The sequence below is a fragment of the Antedon mediterranea genome, chromosome 2 (assembly GCF_964355755.1).
Source record: "Antedon mediterranea chromosome 2, ecAntMedi1.1, whole genome shotgun sequence".
Lineage (NCBI taxonomy): Eukaryota > Metazoa > Echinodermata > Crinoidea > Comatulida > Antedonidae > Antedon > Antedon mediterranea.
In genome coordinates, this window is record NC_092671.1 from 38,163,304 (window position 1) to 38,191,181 (window position 27,878).

The 27,878-nt window shown below is 31.9% G+C and overlaps 1 protein-coding gene across 8 annotated transcripts in view; it reads right to left on the reverse strand.

The window, feature by feature from the left end:
• Window positions 1-27,878, reverse strand: part of LOC140040999 (protein-methionine sulfoxide oxidase mical3b-like) — a 53,753-nt gene that overhangs the window by 11,001 nt on the left and 14,874 nt on the right. For 5 of the 8 annotated variants that reach the window (XM_072087333.1, XM_072087337.1, XM_072087329.1 and 2 more), the window contains exons 4-19: window positions 22,052-22,168; window positions 19,150-19,251; window positions 14,984-15,240; window positions 14,356-14,613; window positions 13,706-14,045; window positions 12,875-13,022; window positions 11,547-11,746; window positions 11,011-11,207; window positions 9,984-10,247; window positions 8,714-8,918; window positions 6,611-6,835; window positions 6,137-6,248; window positions 5,475-5,686; window positions 3,206-5,068; window positions 2,521-2,672; window positions 1,556-1,573 (exon numbers count right to left, since the gene is read on the reverse strand). In XM_072087333.1, coding sequence (XP_071943434.1) covers window positions 1,556-1,573; window positions 2,521-2,672; window positions 3,206-5,068; window positions 5,475-5,686; window positions 6,137-6,248; window positions 6,611-6,835; window positions 8,714-8,918; window positions 9,984-10,247; window positions 11,011-11,207; window positions 11,547-11,746; window positions 12,875-13,022; window positions 13,706-14,045; window positions 14,356-14,613; window positions 14,984-15,240; window positions 19,150-19,251; window positions 22,052-22,168 — 4,670 coding nt within the window. The remainder of the gene's footprint in view (window positions 1-1,555; window positions 1,574-2,520; window positions 2,673-3,205; window positions 5,069-5,474; window positions 5,687-6,136; window positions 6,249-6,610; window positions 6,836-8,713; window positions 8,919-9,983; window positions 10,248-11,010; window positions 11,208-11,546; window positions 11,747-12,874; window positions 13,023-13,705; window positions 14,046-14,355; window positions 14,614-14,983; window positions 15,241-19,149; window positions 19,252-22,051; window positions 22,169-27,878) is intronic. The other 3 variants (XM_072087332.1, XM_072087334.1, XM_072087335.1) reach the window with 3 other exon arrangements.

Sequence of the window (27,878 nt, forward strand, 5' to 3'; positions counted from 1 at the left end):
AGTGTCTCACACAATTAGCATACTCGTACCGACGACCATGGTACTACAACCATTTTACCTTGTTAACTGTTTTTAAAATTGTGGTCAATTATAATCACGCTCTTAACATAATAGTTGTAACTGCACATGACCAAGTCACAGTAAAAAAATAAAAGGAATACCTGAAGTACTGTTTCCACAATTTTTGCGTAACAAAATCACTTGTATTTTGAACTTTTGGTTGATCATTTCACAGCGTTTTAGGTTGTGATTGCATAATATATCACGAAAAAACATCAAAATTCTTGCAAATGAAAATTATTTAAAAATGGTACGTATTATCAGGGAAGCGTTCTTCCCTGGTACATACACATACAGTGCCTCTTGTCTTTAATACAATCTTTTTTTTTCAAAATTATTTTTATTGTTTGACATGGTCATGTGCAGTTGATGCTTGTTACATATTAGGCTATATATCTGCTAAGCCTGGATTGGAATCAACAGCAAATGGACCACTTTTTAGCAACTTTTAGCAACATTGAGTTTTGTAGCAGATTTCTTTGTTTATATTTTGCTGAAATCAACATTTGTAAAGCTTTTCACTTTTTGGGAGAAAGGATAGAAAGGTTTACATGCAATAAAGCTTTAAAATAAAATGTCTTTGAAATAAAGGTCTTTAAAAATAAAATGTCTTTAAAAATAAAATGTCTTTAAAAATAAAATATCTTTAATAAAAATAAAATATCTTTAAAAATAAAATGTCTTAAAAGCTTTAAAATAAAATTTCTACTTTATAAACAAACATAAAATACTGTTTGTTTGGAATAAATTAACAATTTTAATTGTTTATGTTTTCATGTTTAAGATTTTCACAAATAATGATATTTAATTTATTTTTATAAAGTATTTCATTTGATATCTAAAGAAAATAGTTATGTTGAAATTGCAGAAGAAAAGTTAAAAAAAGTTGTTTATGAAAATTTACGAATTGCATTAAATAATTAGATTTAAAAAAAAACATTTTTTATTTATTTGGCTACACTGTAAAATAAATGTTTTAAAATTAAAATATAAAAGACTTCTCAGCATTAATTAACCAAATGACACCCTTCACCAAAATGATAAAGAAAACGTTTGAAATTGTAGTGCTTTAAAATGCTAATTTGCAACTAAATTATGATTTGCTTAATTGTAAACTAACGGCATTGCGAAAAAGAATTTGCAGATTAATGTTTTTATTAATTTAAAGACTTTTGTTTTCAAAAACAGCAGTACATTCTTAATATTCAATTTCTTTTTAAAGAAGAAAAAACAGGGGAAAAAAGAAGAAAAAAAAACGGAGGGAAAAACTAAGGGAAAAAAAACAGGGAAAAAGAAAAGTGTGTGTGTGTGACTAATTGTGTGGGAACACACTGTAATTAACAGAAATTTGTGTGTGTTTTGAACTGTGTGTGAACAGACTTTAAGTAAGAGTTGTGCACAGACAGAAGACAGACTTAGCTTAATCTATTTCATGCACTAAAAATCACAGCAAATAAAAGACAAGTAGTTCAAGAATGTGCAAGAAATTGTTTACCTTTCTAAACGATTTCAGCTGGTGGGAAAAAAGGCCAAGTATTTGTGAATATTACCATATTATTTGCATACTGTGGTGAATTATTTAATTTGCATATCATTATAATACAATAGGTATTAATAAGGTGTCTTCAATTGCCTACTCTTGTCTTGTTAACCTGCAAAGTGAACTAAATACTTTTTCCCAATAAGCAAAAACTTTGCAGTTCCATCGGCAAGTTTATGTTCTTTGAGATTAGTGACGTGGCGATTATTCTGTGCACTGATTGGCTAGCTTACCGTGTCTATAAATAGCCAAAATCATGCTGATACCTATATAGCGATCAGCACTGCCGACTTGCAAGGTGTAAAATCTTATAAAATATTATATAGCATATATTCTTTGCCTAACTATATGTCACAAATTAGATTGTCATTTAAAAGTACTTTTCAAAAGACATAGTATATCTTCTATATGACAATAAATTTTATCATACCTACTCTTCTACCAAAACCAGTGAAAAAATATAGGCAAAATAATCTATATGCCTATAAACAGGTTTTCATATAAAAATATAATTTTATTTTATACTAAATAAATACTAAAAATATATATTGAGTTTTATTTTATTCCTGAGAAAAATGTATGTTAATAATAAAAAATGATTGAATTGATAAAATATTTATGAAATTATATACACCTTATGAATTGGCCGCATATACCCACATTAAGCAATTTATACGTACTTAATATCACAAGGCGTAAAAAGGTTGTTTAAAAAGCTATTGAATGTAAACCAAATCCCCATTAAGGCGAATTTACACAGATGAGCAGTAACAGTAAGCGTGAAGGTTTTCCGCTTACCTTTACTGCTCGTCTGTGTAAATTCGCCTTTATGCAACATTGTGATCAAGTATAGCGTATTACAGACATAAATTAGATGTGAACCATGTTTAGAACATAAGAGTAAACCATCGTTTTCTCACCTTAAACTTCTTGCCCCACATTCGTCGAGGTGACTTCTTTGGTTTAGTATCAGATACAACCACCGGTTGATTTGAATAATCATCATCATCACTCGATTCAGCTAGGTCATCAATGTTTGCATTCAACTTGGGGTCAATTGTAAGTCTACGGGCTATTAAAAAATATTAAATATAACTTGTTTACATTCATTCATCATTCGGGGGAAAAAAATAAATAAAAAAAATGTTGAGTGAACTCGTTTGATCATTATTTATTTGGTGTTGTAGAACAGTTAAAACTTGTTATTTTATGATGTTTTTATCTCTGTTTTTTTTAATATTATAATTTATATATTTGTTCACTAAGAGTGTGATTAAATAAATAAACAAATAAAAACAAAAAAAATTCATCAGTGGAAAATTATTTTGATGTCAAAATATACAGAGATATACAAAAACAGATGATAAAAAAAAAAAAAAAATTACAATTCAAAATGTCACATACTGACAAGCATTCGGTGCCCAAATGGCAGCTGGATAAAAACTGTTACCTATTTGTACAAGAAATGATGGACCGAAATGAACATAGGAAAAAAGTATTAGTAAAGTAAAAAAAGCAAAAATAGTTCATCATTATTAGGTATTTTGGTACATTCTTTTGTTCAATTTTGTTTATAGATAATTTAAAATCCTTCATATTACAAACCTGGCCTATGGAATTTGCTACCAAACTTCGGTGTTGATCCAGCAACAACGTCTGGCATTGATGGGTCTACCTCATCATCATCAATACTGACAATGGGCGCCCTCTCACTCCTAGGTTTCTCATCTACATACGACATGTTCTCAGAAGAAGTGCCAATGTATTCCATCGATTTCCTACCCTTTCTATTTTTCTTTACCCTTTCTGTCGTACGATCATTTGATGTACTTTTTCGCTTGGCATTCTTCAGTTTCATTCGACTAAGTCTTGAACGTTTTTCTTTTGATCTAGATTCCGACGATGGAATGCCATTTTCGTACCTTATAAGGTTAAGATCTGGTGATTTTGGAGTAACAAGTTCAGAAATGTCTCTATAGTCACTTGACACATCACCAGCAGGACACACATCAGGCGTAGTGGAGGTTCCTTCTAGTTTTTCTAAAAGTAATTGTTTTGCTTTTTCTTTCTCGTTACACGTTATCGTTGGTGACGAGTTCTCACTAGGAGAAGAAGGCAGACTCCTTCTAACACCACCAGTTCTTCGTGGTGAACGAGGTGTATCGCGTCTTTTATCCAGAATAGCTCTAGTGGTTCCGCTTGTGTTTTTCTTTTTACTCCTTGTTCTTAAAGTGTCCGTTTTAAGAGACTCTGCCTGCAGAGTTGGCACCTCAAGATGGGAAACGTCTTCAAAAACGTCATTATTGTCTTTTAAAACCATGCCAATGCTTTCATTTTGAAGCACTTCATCCTCAACATCATCAATTGAAGGAACATCCCTCAATGAATCATGGAACGACCCATATATAATACTTGGTGGGCGAATTTTTTGTTCAGTACGTTTTGTGACTGTCGGAGGAGTCGCAGAGGATTTACGTGTTAAAATTGATCTGGGTGATAAAATTGATTTAGGTCTTTTAGGTAACAATACAGGTTTATCTTCAACTTCTGGAGTTTCTGAAAGTTCTTGCAAAGATGATACAACATTTTGCTCCGGTGTCTCTGGGGACAACGATATCATTTCCTCCGAAAGCACGTTCTCGTGTAAAGTATTATCCACGTCCTGGCTCATATTCAAAGACATGTCTAACCTTTCAGTAGAAAGTGGTGACCCTGAGATAACATCAAGTTCCGATTTGGGACTTGCTTTTAAATATTCCCCTAAAGTGTCTTCTTGATAAGACATAGATTCTAAATTAACCGAGGAAACTGGAGAAGAAGGAATTGAACTGGACGGAGTTGAAATTGTTAAACTAATTTCCGAAAGTGCGGATATAGATTGAAAATTTGTACGCTTTGGTTTCCTTTTGCCAGTGTTAGCGGTAGAATCATTCGTTTTATTTAATGTAGAAGTCCTGGAAGAAGTTTCTGTATCAGAAGCTTCTTGTTGATCCTCACTGGCTGCCATGGCATCTTTGACTCTGCCAACAGATTCATGCCATCTATTACCACTAAGATCATCTTCATAAGATGCTATAGCAGCTGCCATTACATCCTGCCATCTCTCTGCTTTTTCTTCAATCACTTCTTCCACATCATTGTTCATTTCATTATCTAATTCAATATCAATTTGATCTTCATTTGAAATGTCATCATTTATAACATCCTCTTTCGTTTCGTCAACCTCTTTCACTTCTTCGGTTTTAGCCAGATTAACAAGAGAAGGAGGGCGCCATGGTTGCGTTGGAACTGCTTGAGACATAAGCCATTGTTGTTTTAAATCTATCACACTCTTTTGGTGAGAAAACGATTGTCTCTTTTCAATTGGCTTTTCTTCTTCCTCCTCCTCCTCCTCCTCCTCATCACTCTCATCAGACTCTTCATCATATTCAGAATCTTCATCATCTGAATACTCACTTTCCTCTGAACCTGGAAATAATTATTACCACTTTTAATTTTGCAAAACGATATCATGATTCAATTAGCAACAATCTATTCACCCCAAAGATACCGTGAAATTAGATTTGTTTTCATTCTTCCGATTTTGAAAGATTTTGAACTGTCTAGTTGGGGTAAATAAATGTAAAACTGTTTATATGATCTGGAGGACCAAACTTAAAACCTTCCTTAATGTGTACTCCTCACACAATTATAATTATTAATTAATCAAATGTTCTGTATATTTTTTTATATTATATTGTGTGAAACAATAAAAATGAACTGAAACTTTGAAATTGTTTATAAATAGTGCTGTATGATCCCTGGCAAATTTGCATGAATACATATTAAATAATGAAAGAATATCAATATAAATATTCAAATATAAATAACACACCTTCCTCTTCATCTACTACCTCGTCCTCATCATATACCTCGTCATCATCATCACTATATTCTTCATCCTCTTCATCAATTTCAGAGAATTCCTCATCATCATCTTCAAAGTCTTCATCCATGTCATCTGTGATGGGTGCAACCATGGCAGAGAGGCGACTCACAGCACCCTCATACTCATACTCTATCTCAGCATCGTACTCATCAGAAGAGCTGGAAAAATGAAAAAGAATCAAAACTTTACTTTAGTAAATAGTTTGGAGTACCAAGTAGACATATTGAATGAAGTTATAGATGGTCAAATTATTTGTGTTATGTTACGTATGTAATACTGTTATTAAATGAAGCAGTATAATAGGTGTACAAATAACCAAATAATATGTGTGGAGTTGTACTTATAATATACTGGTGTATTAGCTTGATATACGTTCTTGGTATGCTACATGATGGTATTGAATATGGTAGTGATATACCCAAATATGGTAGTGATATACCCAAATATGGTAGTGATATGACATCATCATGACCACAAATGGGTACATCAAATTTGTTTGTCACATAAAGTTTGATAGTGTTGACAGAGCTTAATGAACACACAATCTGGTCAAATTTAGTAGGCTTAATAGAAACCAATATCTATATATGGATAGTTACGAAATATACCTAAAGTCTTCCGAGTCCATAATCATTGAGCTACCAAGGTTATAGAGGGCCAACTGTTCCTCAGATACTTCCACCAGTCCTGCCTTTATGTTTGCGTGCATATTTTCAAGTTCTATTAGAAACAGAGAGTGCAGAAAAAGAATTAAACAATATAGTAATGTCGTTGTGGACAGACGAACGGGCGCCATTTGGTGGCACCACTCAACACGAAGGGGAAAACAAAGTTGCGGTATGTTTCATACACCTGTGCGCAATTCAGCCAAGTAGGCTGCAAGTTGCAGGTTATTCTCCCATTTACATAATAATCATATCAATTTGGACCGATTAAATATGATTTCTGTATGACCTTTACAGCATTATATTGGTGACATCATAATCTGGATGACATCATCACCTTTGTGCCATCATCATAATCTTGATGACATCATCACAATCTTCTTGACATCATCACAGAATCAGTTTACCCCTACTTACCAACCCTCTCAGGCGTTGCTCTATATTTCTTATGCAATGGTGCAATCAAGTTGTCTTTAGGAGTGGGCGTGGTTGCCACTTGAGGAGTCAGTTCAGGTAACTGTGGTGTTGTGGGTGTACATATCTTAATAGCAGGAGGAGGTATTGAAGCGTCTGTCGTATCTTCAATACGTCTTTTGCGTGTTGCGTACTGTTTACCAACATGTAAGCGACAGAAAAACTTTCCTATAAAAGAAAACAATTTGAGATTAAGATTTTAAATCTATTGTCCTTAAATAATTATTTAAATTGATTAGCACAAGAAGAGGACATAACTATATATTCCATTTCTAGAGATTAGAGATATAAACCATTTGAGAATAAGAATCTCTTCAAAATAAATACTTTCAGAAAAATAAGTTTAAACATTTCAGATTTAAATATCAAACTGAATTTATATAACTAATTTTGTCATAACAATGTTATCGTTGTATGATCTGTAATAATCTATATAATTAATTACAATTTCTGAACTCTTTTAAATTAAAATATTAATAGTTCTTTATTAGCATTTTGAACTACTTTACATAAACTAATACTCATAAATGAATGTATTTGGAATAAGCAATAAAAACTGTTACTTTTCCTTTTCATTTTTTAATTGAATTCCTAAATCAAAACTGTTACAAAACTAAATTGCATATTAGCCATGTCATTCACTCCTATCACAACATCTACACAATACTATAATCACTTTTCTTATACATTTTAGTAGGATACACGAGATACTTTCATTGACCCCGTGACCTACAATCTGAATAAGATAATTAAAGCCTTAATTGCTACATCCTGGCATTGCAGCAAGCAACAGCTGATTGGAGACCACTCAGTCTCAACAGGTTTTTTTTTAACTTTTAACCGACATAGCACAATATGCCACATAACACATATTATTTTATGTTTTGATTCATAAAATCTTTGATTTTATATCCTAAATTTAATATCTATTTCTTTTATATATCAATCCAAGTTACTGAAAAATGACAATGCTGTGGGTATCAGTGGCTGGGGCTCAATGGAGATACAAAATAAAATAAGCACTGAAAAAATGACAATGCTGTGGGTATCAGTGGCTGGATCCCAATGGAGATACAAACAAAAAAGCGAAAAGCTAAATCAAAACGATAAAGTAAAACAGCCAGAAAAGTTAGCAGAGCTTTTGGTCAACACTAGCCCTTCATCAGTACAAGTGTTTATATATATTATATATAAATATATAACAGTCCTGTATATTATAAACACAACAGGCTTAGAAATAAATTCCAAACTGCCCGGTGATACACTGAAAATTATTTAATTAATTTTTGAAACGATAAAGATGAGGAAATCTGTGAGAATGAGAAAAAGTTATTATTAAGTATTAAATCTGTCTCAACATAAATTGAATACATGTTGAGGTAAATTTGACCTATAGGGTTGGGATTTTAATGCCTTTAAAAATCAATTACTGCATGGTTATTGAGCAATATCGTAGTAGGCTACACAATACAGATATTACTTTGATCAAGTATTAGATACAAACAGAAAGTGAGCTATTACAGGTGTCTGCATTGATGTTATCTTTATAATCCTAAATCATATTTCTGTTTTATATCCTACAGACTATCAATTTAAATTAATTATTTTATTTTTATTTCAACAATATTTTACGAGGGTTGTCCATCCAGCCGAGGCTGATCATTAGAGACCCTCACAAAAATACAATATGACCAGACAAAAACATGTAACAATTAAAATTAAATAAATAGAATTTATAAAGATAAACAAAATAAAATAATGCACAAAAAATTTGAATAAAAAATTAAATGAAATTGGCCATCTCAGAAGAAAATATAGGAAAAAGGAAGCAACTAAACAAGAGAATTTTATTGCCAAACATCTTCATTTTGAAATATCAGGGTGACTGTCATTTCAGCAACGGCGACTGCGGTAAAAGGTTTAGATGTTCACAGAGATAGCAGAGCTTAAATTAAATTATGTATGATTGTATATGAAATAAACAAAAATAATACTAAAATGTGTAGTTTTGTTTACGATTGAAGTATAAAATTATTCTTAACCTACCATCATGTTTATTCTCGGCGTCTGGCGTGTAGTTGTGACTTCCAACACGTAGTGAGATTCCGCAGTAATAACATTTGAAGCATGAACTGTGAAAGAAGAGGCCCTCAACGCTCATACGTTCCATAACGTAAATACGCTTGCCGCAGAAAAAGCACATGTCACTATTGTTGATGGCTGGAGGTGGCGGCTCAAAATGCTTAGAGGTCTAAGTAAGCAAAGGTTTGGAGGGAATAATGGTACAGTGTTAGCAGAAAAATACAATCAGTTAGTTTTCATATTAAATACAAAATCCACTATTTAAAAGCATGATACATAATATTGATAGTCATAAACCATCAAAACTTACCTGATCTTATTTCATTCTCAAAGTTTTTGATGGTATTTTGTAAAAAATAAATCATTATATATCTCAAAGCACTACTGCAATAAATTTGCTTTAATTGCTTTATGTCATTTTTGAATTTTAATATATAGCTACTTGTTTTATACAATTTTTAGCACTCTTTTATGCTATTTAGTAAATTAATTTATTGATATAAAAGAATACTTACAATGAAGACAATTGTATTTTAAGAAACAATGCTGATTCTTGTTCTATAAGCAATTCCTGTTCTATTTAAATCTTTAGCATAAATGCTAATAAACACTATTTAAAACCAAGCACTGTAGACATGTGCTTACACTATTATAAATGCCTTTGGAAGACAAAAGTGTAAAATACCAAAATGTGTCTGTAGATCTTGTCTAAATGCCTTTAGATACTACAGATGTCTACATGTGTATACAATGATAGACATGTTTATAGCATTGTGTGCCACACAACATACACTGTCTAAATGCCTTTAGACACTATAAATGTGTTTAACCACTGTCTAAATGCCTTTAGACACTATAAATGTGTTTAAGCACTGTCTAAATGCCTTTAGACACTATAGATGTGTTGTGACACTCTCTAAATGCCTTTAGACACTACAGACGTGTTGAAGACACTGCGCGAACGGCTTCCAGTTTTGATCCCACTGCTCATTATGACAAATTAAAAAATGAAATTACAATGGAATATCCGAAAGTAGGAAAAAAATGTTTAAAATCTACATGCAGTTACATGTTTTATAGCCAACGAAAATGCGTTAATAATAATAAAAAAAATTTCTAAAGCATTCAGTTTTTTGTTTAGTGCATAATATAATGCTGACTAGAAAAGAAGCAATATTTTTTTTGCAAAAATAAAAATTTTGATAAAAAGAATTTTCAGATGATTTTTTCCTACCCCGGAAGCCTCGTTCAGTGATTTGACTATCTCACTAACCGGCCTTACTGGTCGTTGGATCTGCTGCTGCTGATTGAGTGGCGTGCCATCCTCACGCCGTACACCAGCTAGAATTTCAAATTGCGTCGTGAGTTGGCTTCGTAAGCCACTCACACGGTTTTGGCTGACATCAACCTTCAGGTCCTTTGGTGGTTGTTTGTTCCTCAGTTGCACTTGATTGTTGGCGAGACCAGCTCCACCATTATACTTATCCTTCTGTTCAACCTAGAAAATAAATGTTGAAAATATGTTTATTAAAAACAATTTAACTATGGTAAATTAATTATTGTTTAGTTTGTTACATATTGTTACTGTTCTTGTAGCCGTCTTCTTCTGAAGACACATGGCCGTCATTGACGGATACTTCTGGTACTGCTGGTATACTGAAGGTCTACCATTTATACCATGCTATACACTTTTACTTCATAAAAATCGTTTATTTCATAAAAAGTCATGAAAACACATGTCACAAATATCATTTATAAAAAATTACACTTAATCCAAGGTGATAATTCCACAAGTGCTAATAGTCTTACATTGAGTACCGATTTATATATAACACCTACAATGAAATAAAGCAAGAATGGTGCTACATCAAAGTGGGTATTTTCAATTAACACAAGACAATAAAAAGTAATTAACACAAGACAATAAAAAGTAATTAACACAAGAAAACAAAAATTAAAAAATGATCCCAACCAAACAAGAAATAGTATGATAAATTATTAAATAGTTTATCTACCCTGTAATTGGTGAGTTAGTCGCTGTTGGATGCCAAGGATGTCACCACCCATGTTGGAGCCGGACAGGCCCGTCCAGCACTCAAAGTTTTTAACCAGGATTTACAGGCTGCCAACCACCACTATTATTACTACGATATTCATGTAGGCCTAATAATGGCGACCCACGAGGAGAATTTATTGGCAACCGGCATTCAAAAAAAGCTGGTGACATCCCTGGGATGCGTATAAAAAAAAAATCAACCAACCTTTTTGGACTTCTTGCTACTTCCTGGACTCTTTATCTTCTTATTTTCCTTATTCTCCTTGTTGGCTTCGTCTTTGTCTTCAATTTCACGATCTTTGGCCTTGGGTGACTTCTTGAATCGATGGCTGAGCCTAGCTAGGATGGAATGACGAGGTTTGCTTGTTCGCATCACTGGCGAAGTCGTTGCATCTGTCTCTGCTAATAGTGCAAAAATATCAAATTAACACAAAAAGACAACTAATAAAGGTTTGTTTAAGAATAAAAGCATAGAAAAATACAAAATCTACTAATTTTTCCACGCTGGTCCATAAAATGACGCTACTTAAACAATATTTAGCTCTGTCTATACTATCAAACTTTGTGTGACAAAAAAATGTGATGTGCCCATATATGGACATGATGATGTCATACCACTACCATATTTAGGCATATCACTACTAGTGTGATAGTGTAGGCAGATCTTTAGAATGGATGTTAAATGACAATAAATGGGTACTAGTTATAAAGTCTAAAATAATTACAAATGCTTGTCCTTACCTATAGTTCCTGGTACCTCTTCTTTAAATGTATCATAGAATTGTGCTATATACGCTACCATTTTTAACTTGTCTGGCTCTCTGCCCGTAGCCATCTCATTGCCTGTCATTATGGGTGAAATTCCCAACTCATTTTCCGCTATGTCAAATGCTAATTGGTTATTCTTTGCTACGTCATTTGGAGATAGACTATGAAAAGGTCTGTCAAACAATAAATATATGTGTTGAGGTCTTTTATACTAAACATTATCAATATCATTGTAGCTCGAATATGACAGTGGTACATTTAAATTATATGAGGATGTTTAAGGAACTTTATTCTATTTGTGTCATGGCTCTCCCTCAAAAGAGAACAGCTATTGTTGGTTTATCCAGGTAGGCTAGGCACGAAAAGATATTTCGGTAGTACTGTAATTTTTAAATAAAAAAAATAATATTTTTCTTAATTCACTTAAACTAATAATTGTTTAAATTAACTGAAACATAAGACATTCCATCATGTACACATTACTACTCCTGGTTACAATTACAAATGGTTCATACAAGAAGGAAGTACAAGGCATCATGGTCTGTCTGATAAGTAGTACTTCCTAAGCCTCAAAATAAGACTTTTAAAACCAGATATTTTTAAGCCTGTATATTACAAGTTATGTTGCACTAAATTAATCTTTAAAAAATCTAAATCTTGAATGTAAAATGTTTCTAATTTTAATATTAGTTTTTATATTTGGGAGTATTGGAAATTTACTATACAAATCATAAATAGGTGGTTTAAAGCTATAATCAAACTAGTTTGACAAAAAAAGTGTGATGTGGCCAAATATGGTAGTGATATGCTTAAAATAATGGTAATTTCCAACCATTTGTATCTTTATATTTTGTATATGTTTGCATTATGTGAATAAATTTGAACTTGACTTGAACTTGAACATCATCATGTCTATATTATGGGCATATCACATTTTTCTGTCACATACAGTTTGATAGTGTAGACAGATCTTTAAATGCGAGATAATATGGAGATTATCAGCCTAACTAGGTGCGGGGGAGTTAAGATGCGATTCTTTACCCTCAACATAGTGTTGGTGCTTTCTATTTTAAATTAACAACACATATTGATCTAACTTGTTCCTAGTTCGCCACAAATCAAAAGCTTTCCAAAAGAGTCTACTGTCAGATCCCTCAAAATCAGATATGGATTGACAAGGCTTAAACTGGAGTGTATGGTTTCCTGGAAATTTAGTTTTCAGAATTGTACATATTAGTTAAAGGGAAAGTTTGCCGTTCTCACACGGTTTGGTTTTGTGAGAGTTGACGGTAACCACTTACATAAGATGCGGCCTGTATCGGTGGATAATAGCACAGAGAGCTAAACCACTCTTGAACGATGTCGTCAAGTTTTCAACATTGACATTTTTATAACTGTCTGTGACACGTTGACACCACATCAGCAGCTTGTTAGATCTGATTACCGGAACTGAAACAAAAGGAATTGGTTATAACTAATCAATTATCTATAAAAACACTTTTATTGAGCAATAAATTTGCTTACAATATTATATAAAACCATTTTGTAGGCATATATTGTTGGATAAAGGCAAGTATTAAGTTCTGTCTACAAGTTTTAAAAAAAAAAGTGTGATATGACATCATCATGTCCATATATGGGCACATCACATCACATAAAGTTTGATAGTGTAGACAGAGCTTTAGCATGCGACAATAGTGTTTGTTAGTGAAGAGTAATGATATGAAAAAAAATTACTTTAGTTTAGAAACCAGGGTTTTAATAATACTTAGCGTTATGGCTTAGGTGATCCATCGACACCTATACTTGGGGGAGGGTGTTATATCTTACTTTAAACTTTAAAAAAAAAATATTATCTCTTTGGAGGATCTAAGAAATGCACTCACAGGTTGCATTTAGCCTGCAAAGTGCCTGTTGAAAACCCAAGGTTTAAGATCGATTTTCAACTAGACAAATTTGGCGAATCCAAAGCGTCAGCTAATATTCATGAGTAAAGAGGGATTTGGAAGATGAGACATGAATACACATGTGTATAACCTGGAGCAAATTGGGCTAGTAGAAAAATGGCTTTATACTAATTCCCACTAACTGAAATAAATATCATATAAGTAGTGACAAGAATCTAAAATTACCTGTTTTAGGCTTCAACTGTGGTTGTTCAATAGGGCCCATAGTTTTCAATTCTTGTTTTAGCCTCTCATTGGTGGTATCAAAGTATTGCAGAGTCTCAAATGGCAGCACTGCTTTAGGGTTGATGGCAGGATATCTGGTTTTAGGATCAATTCCATACTGGTCATAATCCTTGCAAAGATTCTCTGGCGTGGTCTGCGGCAAGAGCCGGTATATACTCTCTCTTTCAGCAAGTACTTCAAGCGGCGTTTTTTTGCCAATAGACCATTCTCTGATCATCCAGGCAGCATCAAATGCTCCTAGAAATCCACGGGCACAACCAGATCCTGTTGGCCAAAAGGGCTGAAAAAAAAAGACAACTATTGTAAATTTTTAGATAGCATAATACCAATGGTGAAAATAATGAAAAACACATTCCATTAGTAATGACGCACCCATTTTGACGCACTGTGACATGTTGTTTATGATATGGTGGGTGGTAAAGTGACGGACATTGTCCATTGATGTGACGTACCATCTTGATTATTTGTAAATGACGCACCCATGAGGCACCTCTCCCGGGGTCATATAGTGGGTCATACAATTGACAAGTGCATTATATACAGGTAAAGAATATAACAATTTTAAAATGGTTAATTTGTCAAAAGCATACCTCAACCAGACTGTCTCCTACAAGACCCATTAAAAGATGGTGTCCATTTCGTTCATGAATCCTGGCTGCATTGACAGCCTGAAACAAAGATGTGAAATCAAACATAGCCACATCTGATAAGCCATAGTGGTTCAGTGCATAGTCTAAATGTGGTAATTGGCGGTTCGTTGAAAAGTCGGCAGCTTCCGATGCGTATCCTTGTAGTTTTTCTTGGCTGATGTTTGATTGCGATAGAAGACTGGCTACGTCAGCGTAATCCTAACAAAATAATAATTTATGTTAAGGAAATTGTACTTTAATTGTTTGTAACTAACTACTGTGGAGTAGCTTTGCTTTAAGGTGTTGAGTAATTGATTTGGTTGTAATTCGTACTTAATAATAAGTACATTGAGAATACTTGTGAAATAAAACCCACCTGAGAATTACTTGCATAAAGGCAAAAGGCAAAAAGATCTGACCAAAATTTTACTGGCAAACGATAACAAAATATGTCACAGTGGCCTTTAGACACAATAATAGTATATTGTGTTCAAAGAAAATGTCCACTTCTCAAGTTATATCTCGCTCTTCGAGGAGAAAGGGCTATTGTCGGTTTATCCAGGTAAGCTAGGCACAAAATAAAACTTACTTTCTTTATTACACCCTTCTTGATTAAACTTTGTTTCTTGGCAGTCATCACAAAATAATGCGTATCATCTTTGTAATAAACTATATTCTCTAAATCTATTCCCGTCTCATGATTCAAATCTTTGAAAAACTTCTGGTTAAAAATAAATGCAACCCCACTGATTTCCTCCACTCTAGCTTCCTCACTGCTATGGCGGTTTATCAGATTCGCAGTGATTCCAATAGCTAGTTTTCCTCTAAACTCTTTCCGCTCAAAACCTATTTAAAAAAAATGTACATACCGGTATTTAAAATGGGGCAATATTTTTAGCTTACTTTTAGTATATAATGAAATAGTGTTCATTTGTAACATCCTGTAGTAATGTCATTATGTCGAGCATAACACATTAAAAGTAGATCAAATTTGATTGTGTCTGCTGGACGCCAACAAGAATTTCTTCATCAATTTATTCATTTTTATAGTTAATTTATCAAAAGTTTGGAAATTTATTGTTCCCCCTAAAAATTGTTTTGTTTCAATTTTTTTTTAATATGCCATTTTAATGTAACATAATAGTTATTCACTTTGACCAAAAACTGGATTGAAAAAAAAAATTATTTACCTGAAAAAATGTAATTTAAAGCAAAAAATACTTAAATTGTTTGTCAGACAATGGTTTTTTTGGTTAAAATTAACTGTTTCTTTTGTCTTTTTATGTGAAGCGAAATAATGATTTTGTTTTGTTTTTTTTACAGAAGTGAATAACTTTATTAAAACAAAATGGCCAATTTAAAGTCTGATTTTATTAATCTTCATTTTTCATGTTTTTGAGGGACAATACATATTTAATAGAACCTTGCAGATAAAAATTAGATTTAAGTGATATTCATATGATTTAAAAACCATTTAATAATATCAGGTCACCTGCCAATCAAATAAGTAGTTCAGAAACCTAACCCCATTAAGACGTTAATATCAAATATCAAGCAAATCCATAATTTGAAATATTCTCAGAAAAATTATAGTATGCTACTAGCTAGTGTCCAGTTTTTACAAATATTTTACTCAAATATGAATATGAAAGAAATAAATGTTTATTTGAATTGAATTGAATTAAAATATTGTGAAATAGTTCCATAATCATATCAACTGAAATGTTGTAAGCAAATCATATCACTAGAAAAAAAATTATCCATCCTAGAGCAGGTACCCACTCCCCACTTCCCAACCTTAGGCGGTTAGCTTCAAACCTTCTCAGTGCAAGCTGGTAATTTTGATACCCAATTAATTTTCAATTTTTCCCCTTTATTTTGTAGTATTTATTATATTTCTTGGGCACATAAACACCGGTCTAAACTAGTTTATATAACACAATTGGAGTCAATCGCAGTCAAATTATTACTTTTTATACTACTTTTGTTTGCGATTATTTACATCGGGTCACCAGTCACATTATTCAAATTAATTAATCAGCTTATTTTACACACTTGACAAAGCATTGAGATTGTTATTGATGTTCCCGATCACATTAGAGTACACTAGATCAAGTTTGCCAACTAATAAGGCTTACATGCCAAATCAAAATTATATAACCTTTAAAATTTCTCCCAGTTAATATTATATTACATAAAGATCAGGTATTTATACCACCTCCGTGTTTTTTAGAAAATTGATTTAGAAAATGAAGTAATGAACACAACCATATTTAACTGCAACAAGAATATTCTTACATTGGTTGACTCAATCTTTCACTACTTATTTATTTTCCTATTTAAAACATTTTATCGATCAAGACACAACTTTGTGCTGTTTACTAGCTGCATTATTATTATTATAGGAGTATGTTTCCATACATAATTTGTTTCGAAAAATTACCTGGGTAAAATGTACAGCGTATTGAGAGCTTGCTTACATGCGCTAAGAATTATAAACTATTATTTTGAATATTGTCAAATATTATTACTACTGTATTGACATTTAAATTACTTGTCAAATATAAGGAAGATATTAAATGGTTTGAACTTTGTGAGATATATTGACATTCTCTTTGCTAATACCATGTAATCTTTAAAAGCTAGTGATCAAGGCCATTATTAAATGAAGATCATATGTTTCTGTAGATTAAAAATGACCAAACTGGTAAAAGAAAAACAATTTCCCTAAACTGTTCCTTAAATGTTTTGGTTTGTTATTTTCCAATATCGCTTAATCATTCAATAGTTGCCATTAAGTCGCACCGTTGTCTTATTACACATTTTTTAAAAACCAGAAATGCAAGGAAATGACCAGACAATTTACCTTCAGACTTTAGATAAAGGGAAAACTTAACAATTTGGTTCCAATAATCTTCCAACCGCAAGATGAGGTTGTCAAAATAATAATTATTATATTGTGTGAATGTTTATTTACATTGTAAAAAGTAGACCTACAGTATATCATTGTTCTTTCAAACCATGCCTGACGCTGAAACAACCAATAATTAATTACTGTATTACCATAGAGATATGGTTTATACACAGGTTTTTTTGAGAGGTCAGTTGACATACAGGTAAAACTGAAAATTACAATCCATATAGCTTAAACAACAATAATACATGGATTTTGGTGTTTAAGACCTTTTGGTCTTGACCTTGGAAAAGGTAAAGTGACCGTGAAATGGCGTATTATGTCTTTTGAAATTGGTTTTTCTATAATCGTAGAGAAAGGAAACTGTAGGTTATATAATGATGTGGGCATAACCACACTATTCAATATAAAGAAACAAAACACCACTAACATAATGATATACTGTAATAAGTGGCGGTTATGCAAAGGAGTAAATATGGTAAATAATAGGCCTAATATTGTTAGATATTACTATATTAGGTTATGTTTTAGTTATGTTATTATGTTTAATATTTTTTAATATTTTTTTTTATTCATTTATTTAAAAACATATTTAGACAGGATAAAAACATATCAGGTGTAGATATTGCACTGTTTTACATATGGTCCTGTTTTTTAAAGCAATTGATTAAAAACATTCATAAAAGACATTAAAAAACTTACAATAAAAATGTTATTGTTTACATAATATTACAGAATCTATTCCTCTCTTCATGACTTTACTTTTTAAAACACATGATGTAACTGCAAACATAACTTTACTAGTATTAGTAAAATAATAAGTCTTAATTTTCACTCTACAGCTCACTATGTCAGTCGGATGGTCAGTTGGTAAACACTAACTCAAATTTGAGCATGCGACTGCAGCCATATATATGGCCTTGTTTTTATATATTTAAAATTTTCATACAGCGTAGGGAACTGTACGACTAGCTGATATTGTACTGACATTACTTGTTTTGACTACTATTAGTAACGAGATGTTGATAGTATAAAACTCACAGAACCAACAAACTACGCAAGTCCCAGGAGTGGAAAAGTATATTTGCTTTTGTTGCTTCAAGCTGAAACAAACAAACTATGGTAGGCCAACTTAATTTCAACTGCAAGTTGCATCGTAACACAATGGTTCTTGTGTTTACATCCAGAACGACAAAAGGTAATTTGGGACAAGGAGTCGTCGGCTAAAAATAACTTACTTGATTTTTCTAATACATTTATTATGGTACAATGAATCTATTGTTTCTACCTTCTCAGTAAAATTTGTTCTGGCACAAAGCTTTAATCACAAATTTTTTGATATTCCTTCCCCATGTTTTTTATTTTATATTAACAATCTGTCACTTCGAAACCAGGAATATTTGACTCATCATTTAAATGATTATTCTTCCTCTTTCTACTTTCCCTTTAGTTCAGTAAAAAAAAAAAATTATGTTTCAATCCGAGAGGACATACAGACTCTTGGGACTGAAAAGTTCAAACTATACAATCTGAAGGACTTTTATAATTTTGAAATCGCATATTTTGACTTTTTTAGTTTGTTTATATCTGTAAAAACATTCCAAAGTTGATATGATCACTTGCCTCAACTACAAATTTTTAAGACAAAATTAAATTTTTAAGCCAAAATTAAATTTTTAATGTAAAAATTTACAATTTTTAAGTAAAAATTTTAATTTTTAAATCAAAATTAAATTCCAAGTAAAATTTTAAATTTTAAGCCAAAATTTGAATAGATAAATATATATATACGGTAATACAGAATAAAATAAACTGCATATTTGTTACAAATATTGACTTGCCGTTTATAGTGTTCCTACGGCCATCTGCTCCTATGAGGACGTTGAACTCATACTCCGAGACGGGATGGTCTTGTGGTGCGACCTTTGCCCTCCAACCAATCTCTGCAAAGATAAAGTTGTTAATATATAGTCTCCTATTCTTCCTTTATCGCAAATATCATTTATTGATCAGATTGTGATAAGATTAAGGTTTGATTACTTTCAGTGTTATACATATACACGTGTGTTTTCAACACAGTACGATGCAATGGACAATTTTGAAATGTTAACTAAGACAGCATCGTATGACGAGGCCTGACGAGTCTTCTCGTCGAGAGAAAATTAAACATGTTTAAAGTTCTCCCAATGACCACTCGTCTCGTCTGGATTCAACTCAGACAGCACCAATGACGGTTAGTCGGACCTTGTTATACAATGCTGTCTGAGTTGGCCTGAGAAAAACTTATTTAATAGCCTTGCTGGCTTCCATTGAATATTGGATGTAAACAAAACGCAATCCAAATTAAGGCTGGTTACCTAATGTTCAAACTTAAAAGTTAAGCATGCTTGAACATGAGGCTACGTGTTTAATAAAACATGGTAGAATTTTTTTTATAGTTTTTCAGAAATGAGAATAGACAAATTCCAAGAGAAACTGTGAACTTTAAGATCCTCAAATTGCAAAACAATTCTTATGTAATCTGTACTTGATATTCGATGTCCTCGTTTACAAGATCTAATGGAGTATCTCTACTTCTTTTATATGTGTGCAATTGGCCATACATGTGTGTGAGATCACACCGCCATTCCTATATCCATCAACATATGCTAAGGTGAACACAAATTAACATGTTTAGCAGTCTATTTATAACATCAGATCAGAAATTTAAATTTGTATTCACGTTTAAGAACAAATTGGAGTTCTAAATAACTGCATTAGTGATTGAGGGAACTAGTTTTTATCACGTGATTGAATGTTAAGCTCTGTCTACACTATCAAATTTTTGTAACAAAAAAATGTGATGTGCCCATATATGGACAAGATGATGTCATACTACTGTCATATTTGAGCATATCACTACCATATTTGTGCATATCACTACCATATTTGGGCACATCACGCTTTTTTTGTCAATGATAATGTAGACAGAGCTTTTATGATGCAGAACATACAATATGACTGAATGACATATTATGGTTATAAATATATCCGCACTTGGTGGATCAATTATATTTAGTATCATAAATGTACCTGATATTTTTAATAAAAAAGTATCTTTAAATACTAGATATGAATATTTAAAATTAGAAGATGCTTATTAGACTTGACATTGCATCATTCAATGTAATATGAGCAGCAAATCATAATTTGAAATGGAAAAAAATAATGTATGTTGTATACTTGACAGTAAAGGTACAGTATGCTAATAACAGTGGAAAGGTTAATAATTTGGGTGATGAGAGTTAAAGATTGTCCCCCTGAAAAAATAATATTTTAGATATGATGAAACATAATAATTATTCACTTTGACCAAAAACTGGATTGAAAAAAAAACCAATTCCCTGAAAAAAATGTAATTTAAAGCAAAATATACCTAAATTGTCTGTCAGTGTCAGGCAATGTTTTTTTACGTTAAAATTAACTAACCGTTACTTTTCTTTTTATATAAGTGAAATAATTATTTTTATTCATTTTTTTTACTACAGAAGTGAAAAACTGCAAAATGGCCTATTCAAAATCTGATTTTATTAATCTTTATTTTTCATGTTTTTGTGGGACAATACATCTTTAAACAATTCCGCCATGGTGTGACATTGTAAAAACCAATTATTATTATTATTATTATTAAAGTACAACAACCAATAACCAAGCATACTAAGTTGATGTGGCTGGAAAAGACAGATTATTCTTTGATGTTCACCTAGGAAGACGGGGAAGTATTTCATTAATCTACAGGAAGTCATATCTTATAATAACACCCTGGGGTTCATCGATAAGTTTGACATGAACACATTCAAACAAAACTCTATGAAAGTGATACTACTGTTAACCATTGGTCAGGATGATTCAGGTAATCTGGTTAATCGCAATTTGAATTTAAGTTTTATAAAAAGTTATTTCTGTTTTTATCACCGAATAAAATAAAGCCTTGTCTACACTATCAAACTTTATGTTACAAAAAAATGTGATGTGCCCATATGGACATGATGATGCAGGCCTTTTTTAAGGCGAGTGAGTGCGATCACTCACCTAACACACTCCTAAACTGCCCCTGTGGAGTGCGATTTACAACACACAACATGATGATGTCATATCACTACCATTTTTGGGCATATCACTACCATATTTGGGCATATCACTACCATATTTGGGAATATCACTAAAATATTTGGGCACATCACAATTATTTTGTCAAACTAGTTTGATATTGTAGACAGAGCTTATAACAATTTTTGCTGGTCTGGAATATTATTAAGAATATAAAAATAGGCACCTGTAGATTGGATGTAACACATGTATAGATTCCAATTTTAACCATCATTTAATCAACTTGCATCATTATTATTGTTTTAATTCGATGAATTTATTGTCATTACATTACTGTTTGTACTGTAAATAATTTTTTTTTAAATACAGTACAAAGTGAGAAAATACTACAGCAAAGGCTCATGGGATGTATATGAACGCTCTACCTTTTTGTAAATGTGTGTGTACTAAGGTAAATTACTTTGTTAGTTGTCTTTTAATTATTTTTATTATATTGTTAATGTTTCTCTACTGAACCACTTTGGAAATCAATGCTTTAGCACTGAAAGTGTCATTTAGTACAAAGTCAGAATAAATAAATATATAAATACAATTGTTTTATATTAAAAGTTAGACTTTAAATATTCATAGGTTTTCAAAATTAAAATAACTTACTTTCACATGACTGGTCTACTGGAGGTTCTTCTAAACCTAAGTATGCTACGTTGGAATGAATTTGAACGCCAAGAAGAAGACTAACTTTCACCAGTATCACTTGAAGCTGTCGTATACCTACAAGAACAATAAATAAAATTATCTGAAATGTGAGATTTTAAAAATAGAAATACCATATATATATCAAATTTTATTTTATTTTTTTAGTATTATTAATATCAAAAATATAACATTTACGGCACACAGTACTGTAAGTGTGTTTATTTATTTTATTTCTTTATTCTGATATAAAATCAATAGGATAAAAACACAAAAAAGTACCGAGACGGCAAACTTATTTCCATTGTGGTCCTAAACAAATATAACAGAATAAACAAGGAAAACCACAATTGCTTAAACATAATACACAAACAAATAGCAAATTAAATTTCTCTTAATCTAAGAATTTCACAAAAATAACCTTTTGATCTCTGTTTAAATAATTGTAATGAAGAGGAGCTTTGAACAAAATAGGTGAGTGAATTCCATAACTGTTTTAAATGATTTACTTGATTTAGTTTCAGTAATAAAGTTTTTTATGTGATAACCAAGACTTTACAATCTTCATTTGTTAACAAAATTAAAATATTGTATACAAATGTACTGTACTGACCAATGGATGTCAAAAAGAAATATGAAAATATTGATTTGAAGATATTGTTAATGAATAAAATACCGTATATTTCGGTGTATAAGTCGCACCTGTGTATAAGACGCACCCCCTAACTGAGAGTAAAATATCGGTATTTTTTATATCGTCGGTGTATAAGACGCACCTTATATTTCATCAAAACAATGTTTTTTTAAATTGTAATCAATATTATTGTAATAATATATTTTGTTATATCTGCAACGGCGTCCTTTATTTAGGTTTTTTCTTACCTAGGCTCGGCCGCGCCCAGCCTCAAGCCGCAACATCGAGTGCATGACCATGTGTGTATACACGTACATGTGTGCTAGCCTCGCTCGATCATTTCGAGAGGGCGGACGTTTTCACGGACAATCGTATTCGATTAGTATCCATGTATCTAAGAAGTGTATACGCTAGGTCCATGCTAAAATCACCTGGAGAATATACTAGTCGAATACCGTACACCATGTGGCCGCCAAGAAGGGCTTGCGCTGGGGGTACGGCGATCGTGCGTATAACTACTGTATAAATAAATACTATTCCAATCGTACGTAAACGTTTACAAATTAAATTTTATCGCCATAATGAACAAATCTTTTCATCATATTTTTAGTATAACATCATGCTAAAATGCCTTGAAAACTAGGCAGAAGCAGGTTGCCGTTACGTTAGTTAGTTACTTTAGCTAGGCCTAGCCTACTCAGGCCTAGCAAACGAGGTGACGATAGGCCTAGGCTAGGCCTATGTACAATCTGTGTGGTGAGGCATTTATGTTCGGTGTATAAGACGCACCCTTAATTTAGAGGTCAAATTTGCGTGTCAAAAGTGCGACTTATACACCGAAATATACGGTAAATCAATGCGGCAAAAAATTGTTGTTACTGATAATTATGCCGGTAATAGTTAAGTATCCTTAAGCGCTTGAAGTAAGCTACTTAGAAATGATGAATATGATTATGGTGGATTTCTCAAACTGTTTCATTAAATTTCAAGGTAGAGTCGTCGGCCATGTACAGTATCGACTATCATGTCCTCATACATTTAAATGAATGTCTAATATTATCAAAAACTACTTACTCTGCCATACCTCACACCAATATAATATGTATTATGCTAATGAGGCAATTTACTATCGTATATATCAAATCTGTAGCTCAATTTTTATATCATCAAATACAAATATGTGAACATACGCTAAAGCTCTGTCTACACTATCAAACTTTATGTGACAAAAAAATGTGATGCGCCCAAATATATTATTGATATGCTTAAATATGGTATTGGTATGACATCATCATGTTCATATATGGGCACATCACATTTTGACATAAAGTTTGATAGTGGACTGTAAACAGAGCTTAACATCATTGTGTGATATTGGATGGCAGGTAAAATATAATAAAAAGATATACAGTAATAATATCAATAATATCAATTATTAATTCAGTATTACTATTAAAGTAATACAGTAATAATATTATTATAAATTATATAAATCAGTTATTACTGTATTCAGTATTAAATAAATGCAGGCAAATTGGGATCATTAAACTCTGTATGTTATAACACAAAGATTAGTTCAAGCTGAACTTACTGTTTTCGTGTCGCGCCTTTAGGCAGTTATATTCAAGAGAACAGAAGCATTAGGAAACAGTAACATGTGGTAGCTTATACAGTACTTAGTTTACTAAAGGCTGAAAAAATGATTATTTGGAAAATTCGGACTGGGCATGCGCACACCCTAAAGCACGTCTGGAAAAAAAGAGTCTATGATAACATTTGCTGATAAATTAATATTGAGATGCATGTAGACGGTTCTAATCATGAGAATGATGAGCGGCGTTTTTTTAAAATAACTCAAATACAGTCTAACTATATTGTATACTGGTTAAATTGTCAAATCATCATTAATATACTGTATTGTCATCTTTACAATAGGTTCCAATGTAGCTGTCAGTACACAATTATCAATTTAAACTTTGGTCATTCTCTGACGTTTACAAATTTAAATGTACATTTAGATCTCTATCAAGAAAACTTTATTAGGTAACAAACTCGGTTGTTCAATATTTACATTATTGTAGTTTATGTATAATACCATATATGGTGGGTAAACAGAAATACGTTAAGCTCTGTATACAATATCAAACTTTATGTGACAAAACAATGTGATGTGCAGATACATGGACATGATGTCATATCACTACTATGTTTAGGCATATCACTACCATATTTGGGCACATCACACTTTTTTTGTCAAACTAGTTTGATAGTGTAGACAGAGTTTTAAGGTAGTTGTTGGTCAAACAATGTTCAAAACCAAATGGTGTCTAAGAATGACCACTTCCTGATTCGCAGACTTAACTGACCACCACACAGCACAGCGCACCGATAAAAAATGTTTACACTATTTATAATACAATTAAAATGACCTTTGTACAGTATATCGTTAAATCCTGGACTGGAACTAAACAATGATAACAAAAATTTAAAGTTTTTATGTCGCAACATGGTCAGCTTGAATAAAGCCATTTTAGGTGGGTCATGGTCTATCTGTATAAAGGTAACTAGAGGTTAAAAACGTCACACATTACTGTTGTATTTAGCTGTACTCTCTCTAACTCAGAGAGTATAGTCTACGAATTTAAAAGCAGTTGATCATTTTTCTTGCTGTCATACATAACTAATGAACCATGTAAAAAGAGACATTTAAATTCCCATGTACAACAGTTCTAACAATACTGTTTATAATAACTGTGTTAAAGAACTATTTTGATTTGGTAGCTCCCACTTCAGGTGGGTTTTACAGATTGTACCATTAACTGATGGGTTGTCAAATTAATGAAATATATTTTGAGTTGTAGGGCTCGTCTCAGAGAAAATAAGGAAAATGTTGGTTTATCTGGGAAAACTAGGCGGGACATTCTATTATTAGAATCCCACACTAAGGGACAATGAATAATAAATGCAACAAAATACTGTAAGTCAGTTTACAGTTGTTTCTATGAAATTGAATGACTAATGCGTTAGATATTCAAAACATGAAAATGACTTTTAAAGATGTTGCAATATGTTTTGTAGAATTTTACCTGAAAACAAAATAACTCACAGTGATTGGAACTTAAACAGGTGGTATATATTGGATTAATCTTAAACTGAATTTGTTTCAATTCCTTTCATGATCACCATTACAATAACCGAGAAATAAGGTAATTTATTCATTGGTGATGTCATCAATATGTAGTAGTCATCAATATGGTAAATCATGGAGAAATAACTGATTTCTCCATGGGTAAATAGACCTATAAAGATGTTGGACAATAACACCTAATATAAACACTTTTAATACATAAAGCTCTGTGTAAACTATCAAACTAGTTTGACAAAAAAAGTGTGATGTGCCGAAATATGGTAGTGATATGCCCAAATGGTAGTGATATGACATCATCATGTCCATATATTGGCACATCACATTTTTTTTTTCACATAAAGTTTGATTTTATTTATTTATTTATTCAGGTATAACATACAAAACAGCAGCCATTAGCTGATAGCGTTTGTTTACAATCAATATACATATATAATTTAAAGTAAAAGAGGCACAATTATAAACAGTATAGAAAAAAAACTATATATTATAAACATAAAATACAATATTATTCGCTCATAAAATTAAGTGTGGACAGAGTTTAAACATGTACTATTATCATATTCAGACAAATCAAATACAAACCACTAGCGAACTAATAAACACAGTGAACAAATATTGAGTAACAAAACTGACGGAAAGGTCCAGGATCTTACAACTTTTAATGACACTAGACTACAACGTGTTTGACAAAGAACTTGAGGTCATTACGCAATTGCCATATTGTACACGTTTTAAATGTATTGTTAATTACGGAACAAATGTTAATGACCTGTAAACAGTAATGCAATTTAAACGATTAGTAATGTCTGATTATCCAACACACATTCATCAAATTGGCAAAAACAACGTCAAATATCCTGGATAACATGAAATGTTAATAAATGTGTATTATGAGAAAAACAAGATGATAGTAGAATATAAAATATTTGATATAAATATTAAACAGTATCATTAAAATTGGCTGTCGATATTGTGTCTAAAATGGAACTACTAACTACTATTGTTCAAAGTGTTAGCTTTTACTCTACACTTAAGCTCTGTCCACACAATCAAACATTATGTGAAAACAAAATGTGATGTATTATACAGTATATAGACATGATGATGGCATATCACTACCATATTTGGGCATATCACTACCATATTTGGGCATATCACTACCATATTTGGGCATATCACTACCATATTTGGGCATATCACTACCATATTTGGGCATATCACTACCATATTTGGGCATATCACTACCATATTTGGGCATATCAAAACCGTATTGGGCACCTCACACTTTTTTGTCAAACTAGTTTGATAGTGTAGACAGAGCTTAAGTCTCAGTATAAAGAAGATGCTGCCGCTTTGATGGAAATAATAAAAATAATGGGAAATCAGAGAATTTAATGGCGCTGTCTATCTTTTTGTGAAACGAAAAAAGTGTGATGTAGTACTACCTAGGAAGAAAAAACTGTTTGGGTCAAAAACCTATAAGGAGTCTCATTACAACATCTGTATAAAGTTTTGAATTGTCAAAAGGAATATTAAGATATAAGAGCACTTTGAGATCATTGAAAGTATGCTATAACAATGCTTTGTGTTTACTGCTGAAGCAGCCTAGAAATTGCAATGCTTGTATTTTGTTTGTTTTAAAGTATGTTCCATCAGTTGATGCGTTCAATAGAAAATAAGTTTTTAGTTTTAAAAATCGTGTGAATGCAAGTGTCAATTCTCTGATCATGTTCTTAATGTGTCAAGAATGCATACAGTGGAATGTCTTCTTGCAATTGACTTTAATATACTGTACATATTGTCTTTTTTGTTGTTATTTTTGCAGTATTGTGTTTTCTATACAACTATTGAATGCCTCAATATTTCTCGCATAGCAACATCTATCACATAAAAATGTTCATACTGACATATCATACAATATGATTTGTTGACATTAAACTTTAAAGGTCAACAAAACAATATTTTTCAAGAGAATATAACCAACCTGTATATAATACAAGGAAATA